Source organism: Rhinolophus ferrumequinum, chromosome 21 (assembly GCF_004115265.2).
Source record: "Rhinolophus ferrumequinum isolate MPI-CBG mRhiFer1 chromosome 21, mRhiFer1_v1.p, whole genome shotgun sequence".
Lineage (NCBI taxonomy): Eukaryota > Metazoa > Chordata > Mammalia > Chiroptera > Rhinolophidae > Rhinolophus > Rhinolophus ferrumequinum.
Genome location: NC_046304.1, coordinates 24,768,946 through 24,790,741, shown reverse-complemented (window position 1 = coordinate 24,790,741; position 21,796 = coordinate 24,768,946). Strand labels below are relative to the sequence as shown.

The following is a 21,796-nucleotide window of genomic DNA, read 5'->3' as shown; positions in this document are numbered from 1 at the left end:
CACCAAATATGTGTGGTTTTATCCCCCATTATCAACCAGTTCTCCAACTGGGTGTCCTATAGTTCAATTCAATTCTTATACTATCTACCCCCACTTTGCATGCCAATCGCAGTTTCTGGGCCTCCCATACTTTTGACCAACTGGCTATAAAAATTGAGGGGTCCCATGACACCCTCCTTGGGTTTGATAATATGCTAGAATGGTTCACAGAGCTCAGGAAGGCACTTTAATTACTATTATCAGTTTAATATAAAGGATACAACTCAGGAAACGCCAAATGGAAAGAGGTGCATTGGGCAAGGTATTGGGGGTGGGAGTGGAGCCAGGAAGGGAATGGTGCACAGAACCTCCATGTCCTCTGGGGGTGCTCCACCATTCCAGCACCTTGGTGTGTTCAATCCAGAAGCTCTTCAAAACCTGTTGTTTAGGAATATTTTATGGAAGTTCTATTACATAGACAAGATTGATTGACTCATTAGCCATTGGTGATTAACTCAATCTCTAGCCCTCTCCCCTTACCGGAAATTGGGGAGTAGGGCTGAAAGTTACAACCTCTAGTCACATCGCGTTAGTTCTCCTAAGACTATCAGCTCCCATTCTGAAGCTTTGTGAAGGGCCCACCAAGAGTCACCTCATTAGCATAAACTCAGGTGTGCTTGAAAGGGCATTATTGTGAATAACAAAAGACGCTCCTTTCATTCAGGAAATTCCAAGGGTTTTAGAAGCTCTTGTGTCAGGAACCTGGAGGAAGACCAAATACATGTTTATTATATCACAGTATCACACTACACACTCAACAAAGAATTGTTGAATGAATGAATAAAGGGATTGCTGTTGCTCTCCCTTTCTTATGCATAGCTTTTCTTCATTTCTGATTACTGTAATACCCATTTCTAAGAGTGTAAAAAATATCTTTTGGGGTCTCTATATTTCTTTTTTTAAAAGATGTTTTTGATTGACTATATTTTACATAACAGTGTGTAAATTTAAGGTGTAAAACATGTTAATTTGATACATTTGTATATTGTAATATGATTGCCATTGTATTTCTGAACATTCTGTTAGAGAATGTTGATCTTTCAAATCAAAATGATGTAAGTTTTACAGAGGTTGAAGGAAGTTTTCTAATCACACAAAATCCTTATCACATTTTTGGGATTATTGAATGTGAGGACCTTTATCTTCCTGCACCTTGCTAAGGACTCCAAAGAGAAAGAATAAATAGTGTGTGAGCCAGTGAAGTACATACATGTACTTTAGAATGGATACAGTCTGTTCTTGGCTCACTGTGATAACAAGGTGTGAAAGAGGAAGAGGGAGAAACTTAACATCATCTCACTGCAGTTTACCAGGGCCTTGTTTAGAGAGGGAGACAAGATTTGTTAAAGGGGTTAGCAGTCTCAAATTTCTGAACAAGTGAAACATTTAAGATTGGCTTTATTATTTTCTCCTAGGTGATTTACTGTTCTTTTGGTGGAACATCAAAAGGACTGCACTTCAATAATTTAATAGTTGGACTTGTCCTTCTTACAAGAGGCAGAGATGAAGAGAAAACAAAATGTAAGTACATTTATTGCCTCAAAATTATAATACTATATCTGTGTGCAGAATAATTTACCTCAAAATTCTGATGACAGGCAAAGGATTTGAATTGACATTTCTCCAAAAAAGATGTACAGGTGGCCAATAAGGTCTTGAAAAACTGCTCAACATAATTGGTTATTAGGGAAAGGTAAATTAAAATTACAATGGATACCACTTCACACCCACTGGGGTTGCTAAAATAAAACAGAAAGATAATAAATCTTATTGTTGAGGATGTAGGAAAGTTGCAAGTCACATACATGGCTGTTGGGAGTGTAAAACAGTACAGCCACATGGGAACACTGTTTAGCAGTTCCTTAAACTTTTGTTAAACATCGAGTTATCCTATGACCAAGCAATGCCACTCCTAGTTGTATACCCAAGAAAATAGAACACATATAGCTGACTCTGGAACAACGTGGGGATTAGGAGCCGCAGTTGGAAAATCCACCTATAACTTTTGACGCTCCAAAAACTAAACAGTCCCTCAGTGTCCAGAAGGGATTGGTTCCAGGGCCCCCCTCGGACACCAGAATCTGTGGATGGTCAAGTTCCCGGTATAAAATACTGTAGATCAGTGCATACAGCCTGCCCTCCGTATCTGTGACTCCCAACTGTGGATCGAACTACAGTACAGATATTGAAAAAAAATCTGCGTATAAGGGGGCCCGTGCAGTACAAATCCACGCTGTTCAAGGGTCAACTGCATTCATTGAAAAAACAAACCACGTACACAAATGTGCACAGCAGCATTGTTCATAATTGTCACAAGATGGAAACACCCCTGATGTCCATCAACTGCTGCGTCCAACACAAGTGTGTGGTTTGTCCATACCATGGAATATTACTCGACAATAAAAAGGAGTAGGCTAGTGGTACATGCTACTACATGGATGAACCTGAAAACATGTTAAGGGATACATGCCCGTCAAATTAGGCCACATACTATATGATTCCATCGATATAAAATGTCTAGACCAGGGGAATTCGCGGAGACAGAAGGTGACTAGCAGTGGCCAGAGGCTAGGAGGAGAGGGCCATGTGGAGAGTGGCTGCTAATGAGCGTGAGGTTTCTTTTGGGAGGAAAGTGTTTTAGAATTCCACAGTGGTGGGGGTTGCACAGCCTTGCAAATACACTAACAGCCAGTGAACTATATACTTTAAAGGGCGAATTTTATGGAACGTGCGTTGCATCTCAAAAAGCCGTTACTTAAAAAAAATTCTGATAGCATAGATTTAGCAATCTCTTCTTGCCTTACTTCACAAGTAGAACCAGAAGTTCATTTACTTGATGTTTTATTGCAGATTCTTGGTAAAAGGTTTAGTTCTTTTTAATGGTTCTACTCTTAATTTCAGAAATTAATTTTATTAGGTGAATTATCTAAGCCCAGAAGATGACACCTCATCCGTGACCTTTAAATCCTACTAAGCAGACAAATGTTATAATGAGAGTGCGTCATTCATTTTCCCTTAAATATGAAAGGGAAGATAACCTTAATTATTGTCCATCCTTGTTTCCTGGGATATGTATTTATTTCCTTTTTTATAATTTTATTGAGGTATAGTTGACATACAATAAGATACATATGTATATTTTGAGATAATTTATATACCTACATTATTACAATCAAGATAATGAAATTTCCATAAACCCAGTTTTTTTGTATTGGAGTTTATCTGTGATCCTAGTTTTTTCAATAGTATCCTTCTACTAACAAACACATACTCTGGCTCCAGAGTAATTAAGCCAGTAATTAAAAAAATAACAATTCTTTGGGTCATAAACACCAACATGTATTTTTAGATTTTTATTTCTATTATATAATTTTATTAGTTTCCCAGGGGTAGTGTAACAGAAGTACCACAAACTGGGTGGTTTTAAACACAGAAATTTATCATCTCAAATTTCTGGAGGCTGGAAGTCCAAAATTAAGATGTTAGTAGGTGCTTCCTTCCTCCGAAACCTATAAGGAAGAAGCCTTCCTTCTTCCTGACTTCCGGTGGTGGCCATCAATCCTTGGTATTCCTTGGCGTACAGCTGCATCACTCCAGTCTGCCGATCTTATCACATGGCTTTCTTTCAACTGTGTCTCTTGTCTTCTTATAATCTGTCATGTTGGATTAGGCCCATCCTATTGACCTCATCTTAAGTTGATTATATTCACAAATACCTTTTTCCAAATAAGGTCATATTCACAGGTACTGGAGTTAGGACTTTAAATCTTTTGGGGGTCGGGGGACACAGTTTAACCCATAACCCTTGGTCAGAGCATTCCAGCCACATGTAGTCCCCCTAAGGGCATCGGCCACAGGTTGTGGGAGGGCAGACAATGGAACCCGCCAGGACTTCAGAGGGAGGACTGTTTTCTTTCTATCTTCTTTCTTTCCAAATAAGATCCCATTCATGGGTGCCAGCAGGTTAGGGGGGATGCAGGTCAACCCACAAAAGCAGTATTTCAAACATATGTACCTCCACCCAGCTTTATTACTCCTTGACATTATATCTTATTTGCCCCATATCTTGTTTTTTAAGAAAAAATATTACAGCCAAGGTGAGGCTCTTTCTTTGTATCCTTCCATGGTCCAGCCCCTGTTCTTCCCTTCAGAGGTTATCATTCTCATGACATTGGTGATCTTTCATTCCTCATGTGGATTTCTATATATCCTTAAATGTATCTTCAACTGTTTTGCAGATTTTAAACTTTTAAATGGTATATTGTACATATTATTTTGCAATTTGCATTTTCCTTGAACATTTTTGGTATTTGTTAATCTTGAAACACTTTGTTCCTTTATTCTAACTGCTATAATAGTATTTCATTAGTGTAGGTGTGTGTATCTCAATTTGTGTATTTATCTCAATTTGTGTATTTGCTTATTGATAGACATTTATCTTTTCCCCCCCAAATTTTTGCTATTACAGGCAATAACCTGGACAACATTGTTATTCACGGACATGAACATGTATGAGAATTTCTCAAGGGTAGAAGTAGAGTTGCCTAGAACTTGAATTTCTAGCATGCATATTTACATTTCCTAAACTTTTTTTTTTTTTAAGATTTTATTGGGGAAGGGAACAGGACTTTATTGGGAAACAGTGTGTACTTCCAGGACTTTTTTTCCAAGTCAAGTTGTTGTCCTTTCAATCTTAGTTGTGGAGGGTGCCGTTCAGCTTCAAGTTGTTGTCCTTTCAGTCTTAGTTGTGGAGGGCGCAGCTCAGCTCCAGGTCCAGTTGCCGTTACTAGTTGCAGGGGGCGGAGCCCACCTCCCTTGCGGGACTCGGGGAATTGCACTGACAACCTTGTGGTTGAGAGCCCATTGGCCCATGTGGGAATCGAACTGGCAGCCTTCAGAGTTAGGAACATGGAGCTCTAACCGCCTGAGCCACCGGGCCAGCCCCAACCTTTCCTAAACTTTTGACAAGTTGTTCTCCAAAGTGGTTGCAGTAATTCATACTCTCTAATAGTAGTTTTTTAAGAGTTTCTGTTTCTCCCAACTTATGGCTAACACTTTGTATTGTCATACCTAAACATTTTTGCAATTTAGTGTATTTGAAAAGATATCACATTACTGTTTTAATTTATATTGCTGGGTTTTTTTTTGTTTTTTGTGTTTTTTTTTGAGGAATGAATTAAATTACATATTTATAAAGTGCTTGGCACAAGTCATCACTCAATATTTGTTACTGTTCTCTCCCTACTTCCACGAGGATATATTTAATCTATGATATGATTAATTTATTCTTTCTTTCTCCTAGACATTTTTAGTCTTTTTGCAAGTGAATCCGGGAGCTATGTTATACGGGAAGAAATGGAAAGACTGCTCCATGCGGTGGATGGTAAAGTCCCAGATACACTCAGGAAGTGTTTCTCAGAGGTATACTTAAAGGTTTACATTTCATCCCTACCTGTTGACAGAGTATTAACTCTTAATTGTATAATGAGTTTAGCTATGATGAATAGATATTTATGTGTACCATATTCTTGACATTTTTGTATTTAATAGTTGGTTTCAACTATGTGCTATGGTCAAAGGTCCTTGACACACTTATTACTACTATATTTGTGCATCTGAAAGTTCCCAATTCTACTGTAAAGACAACTGCCTATACTTAAGGTATAATGAAACGCACTACCACACTCTCACATAGACATACACACACACATACACACGCACACACACAGGTGATCGCTCACATTACAGTGCCTTTGCTTTTCATCATGGACATATAGATAGGAGGTCTGACAATTAAGTTTGAGAACTCATTCTAGAAAAAGTGCTCCCCTTGGGAAGCTATGCACCGACGCCAGCGCCTAGTCCACCTTTCAAAGCAATTTTGGAACTCTTTCTGAAATGGCCATCAGAGCTGTCGTTGTATTACCCTTGATGTCCTGAATGTCATCAAAATGTCTTCTTTCAATATTTCCTTTATCTTCAGGTAAAGAAAGAAGTCATTGGGGTTCCAGATCAGGTGAATAGGGAGGGTGTTTCAATACAGTTATTTGTTGACTGGCTAAAAACTCCCTCACAGACAGTGCTGTGTGAGCTGGTGCATTGTCGTGATGCAAGAACCATGAATCATTGACAAAAAGTTCAGGTCGTCTAACTTTTTCACGCAGCCTTTTCAGCCCTTCCAAATAGTAAACGTGGTGAACTATTTGTCTACTTGGTACAAATTCATAATGAATAATCCCTCTGATATCAAAAAAAGGTTAGCAACGTCGTTGCAACAAGTTCACGAACTTAATTTCTGACCTCATACATCACTCATTTGCCCTGAGCTGTTCTGGTACCCTCCCTGACCCATCAAGGCCTAATTTATCATTTGTTTTACTTAGTTGGTTTGCATTGTGAAATATTTGGGTTTTAAAAATTTGCCATTTTTAGGCTCATGTGAGATCTTGCTCCCTGGCCTATGTCATCAGTTTGGCTCAAATAAACTCATCTAAAAATTCTAAAAAAAAAAAAAATTGTCATTCTTCTGTCTTCATTATTAATATATTTTCATTATGTAAAAGTTAAACAATAGAAAATGTGTGTCTTTAACAGAGAAAATTCCTTTTTTTCTTTTTAGAAGTCTGCTAATGTGGGAAAAGTCCCTAGAGATGGTAGAGTAAAACCCTTTTAGAAGTTTCTGATCCTTTCCTACAGCACTCACAGCTGTATGATTTTTTATGGGTGGCTGTTTGACTGACTGCCATTTCACAGATATGAATCCTTCACTGCTTTTGGTTTTATTCAGTCAATTTCTATTCAGTTTAGTTTAGTCACCTTCCTAACAATATAGTCATTGATTGTCAATATTCCAGCCATATGCGTATATCTGGTTCTAATATTTCTTTGCACTGTCTGGCTTTAGCTTTTCACCACTCTGGCTTTGAGTTCCTCTGTACTGGTAGTACCTGGATTTTTCCCTTTCTTGCTTTTGAGCTTGGCTGTGCAGTTTTTGGTAATGGTTATGGTGTTACATTGCACACAGCATTTCTATGTATTTGGTGCAAAAGAATTGGCCCCTTCCATTTTGGATTCTGACTTGTTGACTGGAAGTTGCCATGGTAGTACGTATTTCAGTTTTCCAAGAGAAACTAGGCAATGGTATTTTTTTTCTCCAGTAACAAGCATTTGCTGGTCAGAAAAAAGGTAATCTAATTTTTTTCAGTCCTTGATTAATTGGGTTTTTCACCAAGATGTCAAATGCATAAATACTCATTGCTCATTTGGGGGAAAATGTATATATTTTTTTATTTTAATAAAGTTTGTGCAGACATTCCTGTTTTATAGATAGGAATTAAATATGGTTAGCTACCCAGTTCTTTAAAAATTAGGCACAAAAACAAGTATATATATTAGATGATAATTAGTGCTATAGGGAAAAACAAAGTAGAATAATAAGGGGGATAGACATTAATAGGAACAAGATGGCTGAGTGTCAGTATTTTATATAAGATAGTTAGGAAAGGCTCGTCAGATAAAGTGATGTTTGAACAAAGAATTTAAAGGAAGTGAGATAAAAACCAGTTATTTGTGGAAGCACTTTCCATGAAGAGAATATAGTAAAGGCCTGAGGTGGGAGTGTGCTTGACATGTCCAAGAGGCCAATTTATCTAGAATGAAGTGAGAAGGGAGTAGTAGGAAATGAAGTTAGTACATGGGGTTCCTTTACTTTCACCCTGAGTGAGATGGAAACCATTAGAGGGATTTGAGCACAGGAGTACAGGAGTTTTTTGGGTTTTTTTAAACATGATTATTTTGGTTTTTATGTGGAAGGTAGGCTGAACAGAGTCCAACTGAGATATCTGAATAACCCAGGTAAGAGATGATGGTCATTTAGATCATGGTGTAGCAGTGAAGTGATGAGAAGTTTTTAGATTCTACATTTATTTCGAAGGGGGAGTTGACAGGATCTTTTCTTGTATTGATTATGGGCTGTGACAGAAAGAGAAGAGGATGACTAAGGGATTGGCCTGATTTAGTTAGTGAGTTGCCATTAACTGAGGTGGCTATAACTGCGGTAGAGGGAGGTTTGGGCTTTCAGTATCAAGAGAGGCTTAGGGCATAATTAAATTTGAGAATCATATTAGACATTCAGGTTGAGTGTCAACTATAGTTTTTGACATAATAAGTTGGAGTTCAGGGGGAAGACTTTGTTGGCTTATGGGTGAGGATGAGATCATCTAGGAGTGAATTTCGGTAGAAAACAGACTGGAAGGCTGAGTCCTATATTCCAGTGTTCAGAGATTGGCAAGATGAAGCGGAAGCAAAACAGGAGCCTAAGGAATAGCATATGAGGAGAACCGAAAGAGAATGGTGTCCTGGAAGCCAAGTAATGAAAATATTTCAAGAGGAAGGAGTGTTTAACTATGTCAAATAAACTGAAAGATCAAGTGAGTTGACCTTTCAATTCGCCAAGAAGCATTCCTTAGATTTGGCAACGTGGAGGGTAGGTCATTGGTGTACGTCTTGTGGGGTTCAAAAATCACTTGGAGTCAGGATACTAGAAGGAGTGTGCTCATAATTAAAGGATACTGTTGGTTTTAAGACGTATTCCAATGTAAGAGATGTTAACGTGCAAAAGTGAGCTTGTGGAATTTATACTGCTGACATTCTTTCTAGACTAAACGTGGAGTAGAGAAAGAATGTGGTTGTGATCCCCAATCTTTAAACATGTTGGCAATGTCCTCATGTGTCCCTGCAGCAAGTCTGAATGCCCTATTTTTCCATTCAGAGAAATAAGATTGTCAGTGTTGAGTGTTTGGATTGCACTATTACATGTTCGGAAACTAGTAGGCTACATAGGATTTAGTAATATTCTATTGTACTTAATAGGATATTACTAAACAATGTAGAAATTATTTCTACCATATCTCTTTTAGGTTATAAATTATTTGTATCCCTTAATATCGCTCTCAGGATTACAGCTGCTAGGCTCCTGAATGTCATCCTTCATTGTATTTCCCTGTGAGTTGCTTCTCCCCTTTTCTCATAAAATCGTCTGGCCCTCACTCAACCTAAGTCCTCTTGTCTTCCAAAGAGATTGACTTTCGTAACCATGTGGTGTTCTTTCTCTGCCTGGGTACTATTTTTCTCCAGAGATTTAACCAGGCAAATACTTGGAAAGAAAGCAAAGAAATAGAAATCTACTTGTTTCTTTTTGTATTATGGTTGACTTGTGAATACATGTTTTCATTGATGCCTCCTGGAGAAGTACTGCTGGATAGTTGTTTTTAATTTGCCTATGAAAGTTAAAAGAGCATTTAAATTTCATACATATTTAATTAAAATATGCTAATTCTGATAGACTGAGGTACTAAAGAAGAGTTTACTAAATTGAAAAATTGGATTTATTAAATATTGAAAGAAACGCAGTTTACTGATTTCAGGATATACCTCAGTAAATAAAATATAGGTTATTAGTAACAGTGCACTGCTTTCATGAATTGATGAAATAATTTGCAATTAACATACACTTTATGCAAATGGAAGTTCTAAAGTACAATTATTTTTGAAAACAATTATTTTTGAAAGTTCGATTTCCAAATATTTAGGTAATCCTTCTATTGTAGGTAAATGTCAACTAATTGCAAATTTCAAGTTGTGCATGTTCCAAGTAAGATACCTTATATTTTTTTAAGTTTCAGGTGAAGATACCTTAAAATTTGACTAAACCTATGTTTTCTTGTTTTAATTTTAGGGTGAAAAGGTAAACTATGAAAAGTTTAGGAATTGGCTTCTTCTAAACAAAGACGCTTTTACCTTCTCTCGTTGGCTATTGTCTGGGGGTGTATATGTGACCCTCACTGATGATAGTGATACTCCCACCTTCTACCAAACTCTGGCCGGAGTCACACATTGTAAGTAATGGCATTTCATTGTCTTATGTTCACTTTTTAATACAATTGCCTGGTAATATGAGAATATGCCTATAAAGGAGAAATTTATTGTTAATAGTTTTTTCTTCTAAACTGGTAATTAAATGAAATGCAGGAGCATTGAGTACTTAGCTGAAAAGGAAAACTCTGTTTTTTGTCTACTCTACTGAAGACTTGCATACTCCAAATTTGTGGGCTTTTTCCCCCCACGTCAAGCAATTCTCCAACACTGCAGACACCAACTATAGTGGGTTCTACACACAACTGGTTGTTCTACAATTCAATTCAGTTTTGACACTACCTACCTAGGGTTAGCATAGACCCCACAGGTTTAGGGCTCAGTCCCACCAGACTGCCACTGTGCCCCCCATTTCAGCACAAGTCCACACTGTCACCTGTGCTTCTGACCAACCAGCTATAAATTAGAGGTTCCGATCACCCTTTCCTTGAGTTTAATAATTTACTAGAACAGCTCACAGAATTCAGGAAAATAGTTATGTTTACTGATTTACTATATAATACAGGATACATTAAAGGATACAGATGAAGAGATATAGAGGGCAAGACCTGGAAGGGTCCCGAGTATAGGAGCTTCTGTCCCTGTGGAGCTGGGATGCAGCACTCCTTCTGGCATGTGGATATGTTAACCGATCTGGAAGCTCTCTGAACCCCATACTTTGGGTATTTTTATGGAGGTTTCATCACATAGGCATGATGGATTATAAACTCATTTTCCAGCTCCTTTCCCAACTCCAGAGACTGGGGAGTGGGGCTGAAAGTTACAAGTTTCTAATTATAGTTTGGTCTTTCTGGTGATCAGCCCCCATCCAGGAGCCCACAAAAGTCACCTCCGGCATTCGAACAAAAGACCCCTATTACTCAGAAAATTCCAAGGGATTTAAGAGCTTTGAGTCAGAAACTCCTATCACTCAGGAGATTTAACTAGAGTTTGGCTAAAGACCAAGTATTGTCAGGAACCAGGGGCAGAGGCCAATTTATAATTTCAGAGTCGCCTTCTACGAATTGTCCTTAACCAAGCTGTATTAATTTCGTAGGGCTACTGTAACAAAGGACCACAATTCATAAACTGAAACAACAGAAATGTTTTCTCTCACAGTTCTGGAAGCTGAAATCAAGGTGTTAACAGAGAGCCATGTTGCTTCTGAAGGACCCAGGGAAGAGTCCCTTCCTTGCCTCTTCCAGCTTCTGGTGACCTCAGGCTTTGCTTGGCTTGTGGCTGTATCACTCCAATCTCTGCCTCCATCTTCACATGGCCTTCTCTGTGTGTGTCTGTCTGTATCCTCTCCTCTTCTTATGTAAGATCACTCGTCATTGGATTTAGGACCCAACCTAAATCCAGGATGATTTTCTCTCAAGATTCTTAATTCATTACATCCCCGTAGATCCTATTATTTCCAAATAAGGTCATATGCTGAGGTCCCAGATGATCATGAATTTTTGAGGGACACTTTTCAGTTCACCAAAAAGGCCCAAGTGTTAACTTCTACTGTTCTTCTTTCCTGTGATTATAGGAAAGTTACCTTCATTGGGCTTTTGCTCACGTTTCTTCTTAACACTGGAATGCCTTTCACTTTCCTTCTCCCTATAAATCCTAGTCATCTCTGAAGACTTAAATCACATGCCCCTGTGTTTTCATGAAACCTTTTCTTGTCTTCCTATGAGAAATCATCTCTCCTTTTTCTGAACTCTCTTAACACCTTTTTTGTACCCTTCATGAATGATCTGATCACTTTCATGCTTGTATTATAATTATTTATAGCATTCTGTTTATTTGTACATGGCATCTCTCTTAAATCATAGAGAGCCTGTATTATGCTTTCCTTCTCCCTCTGTGCCAAGCCTTAAATAAGTAGCTTGTGACTGAATTGAGGACCTTGGGTGTCAAGTGCTGTTTGTATCTATTGCTTTATGTATCTATTTAACTTATAATTTGGAAACTAATTAAACACCAGCTACTTTTCCACCCATTTCATCCTATTATTACCAGAAGTTCAGACTGATAAATTCCTGCATGAATAGGCAATGAACTTGATTCTGTCTGTTTTCAGTGCCCTTGTCTTTATTTTTGATAGGACAAAAGCCTCTTTAAAAAAATTGTTTTGCATCAGAAATTAGGGAATCTTGTTATACTCACTATAAGCTCCATATAACATACAATAGTTTTTAAATTGTCAGTCTTACGGATATTCTGCTGAACTTTTGTTTTAATTGTGATTGTATGGTGAATTACTGTTCTGTTAATATTGGCTGAGTGTGACTACTTTCCCTTAATGACTTATGTTAAAGAAAAATTACTCTGACACTTGTTAAAATGGTGAGAAAGACTTGTGCAGTAGCATATTGCAATAAGGAAGAGAGAATGGTTTTAACTCCAAATGTAACAAGCACAATTGGGGATTTATAGCGAAGGAGGAGGGTAAAGGGAGTCAGTGGAGGGAAAATTACCAAGAGGAGACATCAAATGTAAGGGGATTCTTGCTAAAGGCAGGCCAAGGACTTATTTATCAAAGATGGGGTATGAGAAACTTGTTCAGATATCAAGGTTAGGGAGATGACTTAGCAGGATCCTTTGGTAAGTGTGGGCTGAGCAGGCCAATGACAGGACGGGGCCCAAGTTTGAAGCCTAATTGAAAGGAAGGTTCAGAGGAGCAGGACTAAAATTTGGTCAAGGAGAAGAGAGCCTTAGTCACTTCCTTAAAGTTAAATTAATTCTGACGTACTTTGCAAATGCAAATGCTGTTATTGCTTGTTTTTGAAAGCACTGTATTATTAAAGATTACAGGCTTATTTAACCTTAATCAGTCAAAATTATTTTCAAGATGTTATGCCATTACCTGGCTCCCATTTTTATTTGAAAATGATCTTTTTTATTTAGTTTTTATCAGTTGGGAACATTTTTGGATTTTCAGTAGGATCTAAAAGTTACAATGCCTTTACCTTGTTTAAAAATACAGGGGGTGCCAAAAAAATGTATACACCTTTTAAGAAAGGAAAACTTAAAATTCTTATCGGTATTTCAATATATACTGATAAAAGATGGATACAAGTCACATTTGACTTCTGCAATCACAAGAGGTGCTCAAAGTGGTTACCATCAGTGTCCAGACACTCCTGATCACTGCTTGAGCAACGCTGATCAAAGTGTCCACCTGTATACATTTTGTAGGTACCCCCGGGATTTATCTTGAATTATTTAAAATAAGTATTAATGCGGATACATTGTATGACCTGCAATAATGAGCTAATTTCTAAACTGAGTGGTTTCTTGTTAGGATCACTGTACTACCACTATGTCTACAACATGTTAGCACTGTTGACCTTTCCGTTTTCTTGGAATTCTCTTCTCCTGTTGCTTTTGACACACTGTACTTCCCTCGTTTTTTATTATTCTGAGTTTTCTTTATGGCTCTCCTTCTGCTGTCTACTTTTGAAATGTGAGTTGTTTCTCATGGATTGCCCTTTCGCTCTATTTTGTCTTTGGCTGACAAGCATCCTTTGCTTCCTTACAGCCACGCCCATTGCTTCACCTATCCTTTATAGCTTTGCAGGTGATACCTAGATGAAGTTTTCTGGTCTTGAGGTAGCTCTCAAAGTGTATATTTAAATTAATGCCTCCTGGATATACGTATTTTAACATCTGAATCTCATATATAAAACCAAATTCATGTTTCCTTGCTTCAGCCCATCAAAAGGTTAGAAAAAGCAAACATGTTCTTCCTGTCTTTTCTGTCTTGATTAATAATATTTGCAATTCCACTTATCCACTTTGAGATTACCTTTGACTTTTCCTTACCAGGCTTCGTATTAGATCCTGTCAATCTTAACTCAGCCCTATTTCTTGCATCTTTCTTTCTTGCTGCCATCATTATAATAGCTTTCCTTATTTATCTGAGTACACGTTAATGATAGGAAAGAATTAAGGACACTGGTTGTTTTTTTTAGTTTACATTTTTTTAAAAACCATTCTTCATTTCCATTCTCAGAAACCTTTGAGGGTTCATTTTCTATAGAACAAAGCTTAAACTCCTTAGCATGGTGTCTCAAAAGTCTCTTAGTTCCCTATTCTTAAGTTTTCATACTCATTTCTCCTCACATACGTTCTCTGCTTCAACTACAGAGCACTGGTCAATATTTCATTACTATACCATGAACTTTTACCTCTATCCTATAAACCATCGCTCCTAATCGTCCTTCATTTTTCAGCTCTTAACAATTAAAATACTAATTTGTCATCAAAGCCGAACTCAGATGCCCCCACTTTTGTCATGCCTTCTCCATTTTTATTGTTTGAATTGCTTTTCTATTTACATTTCTGCACACTTTACATTTCAATGAAAGCAATTGAGAAGTGTTTTACCTTACTTTAGAGTCTGTTGGAAATGGCTTTTCTCCCCAGAAGTTACATGTCCCTTGAGTACAAGGCTCCTGTCCTAGTCATCTTTGAGTTTTTCTTAGTACAACGGACTAAGTCCATGCATGTTATTAGACTGAAGTGTATTGAACATTTTTCAGCCACTAAAAGTCTACATTCTAAATACTGATTTAAACTTTTGATTTCCCCAGGAGTGAGCAAGGGGTGTATGTTGTTTTAGGATTGTAGGACTAAACCCATACAAAGGAGAAGGACTACGATAAATTATCACGTTTGAATAGGGTGTAACAACGTCATAGTATGTGAGGGTTTAAATAAAGACATACCATATTTTAGGGGGAAATGAATTATAATATTTATCAATTTAAGGAACTGCTGACGGTTGCAAAGTTAGTTGTTCTCAGATTTTCCTTCTAAAACCTTTCGTGAGATCAGTGATGTGAAATACAGAAAATTGATTAGCATTAAGTTACGGTACATGGAGGGTCAGCTTACTTTAAACACGAGAGAATTATCTACCTAAATTAATTATTTTATCTACTCCTAAAATGTGCCTATTGATTTTTCTGGTGGCCAAAGAAATAAGTCAGTAGAGAGTATGGTAAAAGCCTGAAATAATAATATGCTTTTAATCTTCTCAGTTATTTATAATTTTAAATTTAATAATTTAAAACTTAAATTCCTGGCATCTTAGTTGAATTTTGTCCTATCCTTGTTTCTTCTAAGGGAAATACCCCCAAATAAAAAATTAATCAATGATAAGGCCACTATGGTATAGTGATAGTTACTAGCCTTATTGAGCATTTGAATTATTTGGAGAGGGTATTAAAAGTGCAGGTTACCGGTTCTGTCTTCAAAGATTTTTTCATTCAGAGGGCCTTAGCACTCTGTACTATAGACATCTAGGGTAATTCTGATGTAGATGGACTATGAACCACAGTTTGAGAAATATTGATATGATGTTTGGAAGTTCTTAAGACTCTGAGTCAGACACTCTGGCTCTGCCACTTATTATTCATGTCGCTGTGGGAAATTTATGTAATCTCTGAATTTCTTTTCCTCCTCTGGAAAACAAGGCTAATAACAAAACTTACCTCATAGGTGTGTTGTAAGGAGTATAGGGGAGGACATTTTTTTTCCTTTACTCATCTTAGGTTCATGGAGTGGGGGCCTGTTAAATTAGACTGATAAAAGACAGGCAAGAGAAAAACATGTTTTAATACATTGTGCATGGGAGCATTCAGTGATGAGTAACTCAAACAGATGGTTAGAACTTGAGCTTATATAGCATCTTAGCAAAGAACAATAATTTTGTAGAGATGGGACAAGACAAAGGAAAAGGGCTTTGAACTTTTTTAGGTGCCAAATTGTTGGAAGGCAAATATATGGAGAAACTAATGGTAGATAGGGCTGGTAGTAAGGTTTGTTATGTAGATTCACTCCTCTGGTGCCATCTCCAGGTTGCGAAGGATCTAGAGTTGTCTCTTGTGATTCATTAACTTCTGTCCTTCTGATAGAGGGACAGGGAAGATACCTTTACAAATTAGGCAAATAGGAGGAGGGCAGAGTGCTTTTTCTTGCATCTACTTCTTCTCAGTTGCCTTCAACTCACAATAATCCTTAAGCCAAAGTGACATATTTGGGGTTGCGTGTTGTGCTATCCTTCAGAAGTACATGAGCTAATACTTTTTAAAAGGACTCAGCCCTGTGTCTGGTATAGAAGGGGTGCTTTATGTGAATATCCTCTTGTAGTAGGGAACACTTGGCTTGTGAATTCAGTGAGCTTCACCCACTGTCTCCAGAGAGTAACTGTTTTGGGAGCAAGCAATTTTCTAACAGAGGGCTGCAGATCGGTTCATACAAAACCGAACTCGTTGACGTGGGAAGAAAGTGTTTTTCTTACAGTTTGTTTTCTTTTATTTTATATCTTATAAAAATAAAGAACCAAAATAAGCGAGTGCAACAGACAACTCAATTGCTACTGGCTTCAGCAAGTAGCTCCTTTCTTAGTGGGTCTCACTAGGAGAGGAGAGCATTATCACAAAATCATAATTAATTACTGCTGAATTTCTGACATGGGCAGGTTTACATTCTGATGACTGATTTATCATTTATAAATTCTCAGCTTCTAGCCAAGCTATTCACTATTAGTGTCTTTGCAGGCCCTTTCACTCAGAGCATATTTGTTACATTATACATTTCAAGTAATGTGTCATGAATGTGGAAACTTGTGATAAAAATAGAGCATGTTATTAACAGAAAATATGTATTTTAAAGGATCAATGACTATTTAAATTTGTGTAATGATCCAGGGTATCTAGGAAACATAAAGGAATTACTATTTTTCACTTGTAAGTAACATTTATGTTAGAATACAAGTGCCTTTAATTAGTTTTTCACAAACAATTATAAAGTAAAATTTGAATCCACAGTAGGTTGAGCACACTACTATATTCAAATTTTATTCGCTGATGTAAATCACAAATGAAACTAGGGAACTGTTTGTATTCAATACAGAGTTAGAATAATTAACTGATTTGTTCTACACAAGGTTTTAGATTTTTGTCATGGCAAGCACATTTTTCAGAGCTGCAAATTTCAAACTACTTTTACCTTACCTTTTATTTACGTTTAAGAAATTGAATTAGAACTTTAACCCAAAGTTCAAGTTTTTATGCTTGAGTAGACCTTCATCATGTTTTTATCAAGACTATTATATTTTTCTATCATAATTTGCTGTTTAAATACCTAAGATCAGATTTCCTAAAAAAATTTTTGGGTTAAATATAGGCAATGACAAGTTAACTTTTAAAGCCATTTGTATTAGACAGACAATGTTTGCAATGATTCTATACATCTTGATGATGATGTTCAGAGTCAGAGAACACATGTAAACATGTTCTGTGTAATTAAATGTTTGAAATAGGTTGGTACAGGTGTTATGACATTCTTTTTTTGATATCTGAGAGAACAGTCTATCAAACCCTAGTCATTTGGCTTTTTGTTGTAATACCCTTTCCCCATCCATTTTGTTTGTGGTTATTTACTACCACATAGTGTTGGAGTTTGGAGACACAGACTATAAACTCAAAATGTAAATAGTTTTACAAATTTCGCTCAGTGTATCCATCCCCTATTATTGTGCATGCATAGTCCGACCTAAACACAGGCTGGCAGCTCTCTGCTTCCGATTGAAGGCTCATCCTTTAGATGCTAACCTTTGAAATGTTTACATTCTGACTGAGCTACCTACAAGGTCTAGGTTGAATTTCCTGTAATCTTTAACACTCTCTCACTCACTGCAAAGTAAAGTTCTTTCTTGTTTTTGTCTCTTAGCTTGTGTCTACAACAAAAATTCTTCCTTTTCTTTTCCCCCCAAATGACTTTGCTCTGTGGAAGGTTCTGATTAAATAAAGTGTAAATAGAGCACTTTCTAGAGACACTATGCTCGGTGGACATTATCTCGTTTAATCCTTATGCTGTCTCTGAGGTTCATATTATCTCCATTCTAAAAATGAGGAAGCTAAGACTGTGAGAAGTTAAAGAAACTTTTCACAAGGTAAATGACTAATAGGTGCCAAAGTTAGGATGTTTGGACCCCAGAGTGCATGCTTATTATTATTTTAGGACTCGAAGACAGTTTAATGACATACTCATTTTATTCTTTCATCTTTTATGAGTAGCTTGTAATTGCAGGTAAAAGGAGCTAGTCCAGTGGTAGTTGTGGTTTGGTGAGCCATCTTCTTCAGACACCAGACAACTTTGCAGATTCACTTTTCCAATTTCCTTTTTTGTCCTTGGGGATACTTACAAGTGATTATTTTTATTTCTCTTCAAGAAATAATTTCATTTGATCCAAGCAAGATCGTTGAATGATTGCTCATTTATCAACAGTGAAATAGGTGATAGAACTATGATTTTTAAGAACTGTGTTTTAAGAACAAATTGAGAATTAATTTTCGTTAATGTTGATCATATTTTTATAGAATATAACTATATTATTTAGGAGAAAATATGTGTGCCTATTCTTTGTTGTAAATACGTGTTTAAATATACTGAAAAAGAGTTTTTGGAGTTTCCCTAAAATATATCACAAGAGTGTATAAGCCTGCTTACCTCAGTGATTTTGAAACTGGAGGGCAACGGAATCCAGTGCGCATGCTGCCTGCGCCGCTCAGCCAACAGACCTACGCAAGAGTTGGGCTATAGAATAAGCATTTATTGTCAGAGCACGAGTGGTCGCAAAAGGCAGCAGGTTAATGCCTCCAAAGACTGCCTTAACATTCTCAGACTGGCTGCGGGTATATCAGGGGAGACCTGGCGTCCCTCTAAAGGCTCTGTGAGGGTTCTGGGGATCTGCATTGGAGCCTTCCCTCTGGCAAACTGATTATTCAGTGGCGTCAGCAACCCAGGAACAGTGATGGCAGTAGCCTGGAAAGATTGCTGGACCACTGAGATTGTGATCATTAAGCCTAAGGTTATTAATCATAAGTTTCAGGGTAATTTTCTAAGACAGGGAACTGGGTGGGACAGGGGACATTCCAGGGATGATCTATCCTTAAGCTATATATAAGTCAAGGAAAGGTGAGGCTGGGGACATCGCAAGGCCTCCATTTCAGCGGGTCCCAACCTGGCCCTGCTTCAATTTCTTTTAGTAATAATGGAATCTGGATTCTGAGGTAATTAATACAGTATTTTTGGCTAATTTTAGGGCCATAGAACTCATTTTGATTATTTTTCTTTTCATATCTAATTCAAATTTTTATTGTCCCTATTTTAGCATCGATCATCTCAACTAAAAATGTTACTATTATATTGCCTTGCCTCATTTTAGTTTGCAGTGTTAAAACCTTTAAATAAGAAAAAAGTACTTTCGTTCCATAAGCCACTAGTAAATCTGCACGTCCCTCCTTCCTTATCCTCTTATCTGATTATAAATGATGTAAGGCTTGCCACCATTTTAAGTAGATCTCAGAAGGTCGTTGCTTTTGAGAAGGTTGCTTCAAAAATGTTCAAGTACTCTGTGACGGTTTGAAAACCCTGGGGTATTTTGCCTGGCTTTTTTATTTTACTTGTTGATTTTTTATGGGAATCAATTCTGGCATTAAAGAATTATCTCTGCAGCTGGAGCCTCTGGTAAGGTGGGAGTTGATTAGGATGACCCAAAGTGCAGGCGGGGAACCATTTAGAGTGCTGGGAATGTGGTGTGTTGCTGTGGTGACTCAGAAAAAATTACACCTATAGGTGGGTGATAAATTCTTTCCTATTTAGCTAATAAGGTATAAATTTTTGGTATTGGTTTATGAATTGCATATAAAGCAACTACTGCAATTATTACCTTTTTTTTCTTTTAAGTAAAAATGAGGTTAGTTGCTTTCCATCTACCCAGAAATTCAGTGGCCAATTCATTTAAAATGTTTGGGCAATAATAATATATATAATTTATCAGAGCTTATTTTTGGCAAATATTGATCAATGAATTGCGGTCTATAACCAAAATATGAACAGGTCACATAGGCTTTTAAAAGGAGTTCTAAAAGCATAGTTTTAATTGGTGACCACAACCAATCTGATCATTTTTTTTTTGCTTCTAAATATGTTCTACTTTTCACATTTCTACCTCAGCAAAGAAATTGTGTTTTTTAAGGAGATTAATAAACTTAGTCTTCAAAGGTTAAAAATTTGGGAGGCAGTAGGTGTGATTTTTCTGTGTTCTAATTTAGTGTATTATGTAAATACCTGTTAATTGGAAATACTTACTGAGTACCCTTTATATACTTAGTACCTAGAAGTATAGAAATAAGAACATACAATAGTCCTCCCGCCCCCATCCATAGGGGATGTGTTCCAAGACCCCCAGTGGATCCCTGAAACTGTGAATAGTACCAAACCCTCCCACCCCCACACACACATACTTACCTATGATAAAATTTAACTTATAAATTTGGCACAGTAAGAGATTAACAACTAATAAAATAGAACAATTATAATAATATACTGTAATAAAAGTTATGTAAATGTGGTCTCTCAAAATATCTTATTGTAGTGTACTCACCCTTCTTGTGATGAAGTGAGATAAAATGCCAGACCTGTTCCCGAATCTGTATAACCATCCCTTACTTGTAGTAAATGGCTTGATGTCACTCGTTGCAGGGGATCCCTCACTGAAGTCTTCATATAGGCTCAATGCCTTCTGGCTCAACACTTTGTTGTCAGTCAGAATACGTTTTCTGTTCATGTCTTCAACCCACAAATTTAATATCTTTCCCATGTTAACTAATCACTTACTATGCACTGTGGCCATAACTTTTGCAATTTCATGTGTGACAGAAAACTAGCACAAATTTCTTTTTCCTTCTTCACAATTTCATGGATAGAATATTTGTTCTTACTGTAGATCTTAGCAACCTTAGCATGATTTTGTTTCCTTTCCTTATTAAGTCAACAGCTTTCACTTTTTCACTTAACACAAGCACTTCACAGCTTCTCTTTGATATGTGCGAATTGCCAGCATCACTACTCTTGCGCTTTGGGACCATTAGATAAGGGTTACTTGAACACACGCACTGCGATACAGATACCTATCCTGCCACAGCTGATAGTCCAGTTGGCTACCAAATGACTAACAGGCAGGGAGCATATACAGTGTGGAGCTGCTTCACAAAGGGATGATTCATGTCCGGGTGGAATGGAGCAGGGCAGTGCGATGTTTCATCATGCTACTCAGAATGGCGCACAATTTAAATTTATGAGTTGATTATTTCTAGAAATTTTCATTTCATGTTTTCAGACTGGTTGATCTCAGGTAACTGAAACCACAGAAAGTGAAACTGCGGATCGGGGTGGCTACTGTAGTTTCTGTCTTCCTCCTTTTGATTCAGGTTCAGGTTTTCTTATATGCAGATCTACAACTTGAAAGAAAGTTTAGGATGGGAGAAATTGGTTTCTCTTTTACATCGTAAGTGGAATGAACAGACATCTTATTATGGAAAGGAGACACTATTGCTATCTCAGTTGATCAGACTCATGATTACTCTCTCTATTCCTAAACTTTTAAAGTACTCCTTTTAAATAAATTCAGTTTTCTGGGTATTTGAAGTAGATACTTACATTTTAAAAAATGAACGCTATGTGCTTATGTAGATTTTAAAAATTGGCTCAATTCCAAAATAATTGGACCTTTTCAAAGGTTGATTCATCAGGAGGTTACAATGTAGTAATGAATGCAGTATATTTGTTATTTGGTTAAAAAAGAAAAAAAATATGACAGTGTGTAGTCCTGGGTGAAAATTTTATCTTTCTTGTATCATAGTCTTTCTAGATAATTTTGTTGTAAAAGTTAAAAAATTAATTTAGCACTTTGACTATTTAAAACTATGAACTAGGGTTTTGTGTAATCTGAGGAATCATACAGTGATACAGATGATAGAATGAAAGTACTGGAAATAAT

The 21,796-nt window shown here is 37.0% G+C and overlaps 1 protein-coding gene across 3 annotated transcripts in view; it reads left to right on the top strand.

Moving 5' to 3' along the window:
• USP32 (ubiquitin specific peptidase 32) overlaps window positions 1–21,796 on the top strand; it is a 165,903-nt gene that overhangs the window by 78,814 nt on the left and 65,293 nt on the right. For all 3 annotated transcript variants that reach the window (XM_033090262.1, XM_033090264.1, XM_033090263.1), the window contains exons 3-5: window positions 1,455–1,560; window positions 5,342–5,460; window positions 9,776–9,935. In XM_033090262.1, coding sequence (XP_032946153.1) covers window positions 1,455–1,560; window positions 5,342–5,460; window positions 9,776–9,935 — 385 coding nt within the window. The remainder of the gene's footprint in view (window positions 1–1,454; window positions 1,561–5,341; window positions 5,461–9,775; window positions 9,936–21,796) is intronic.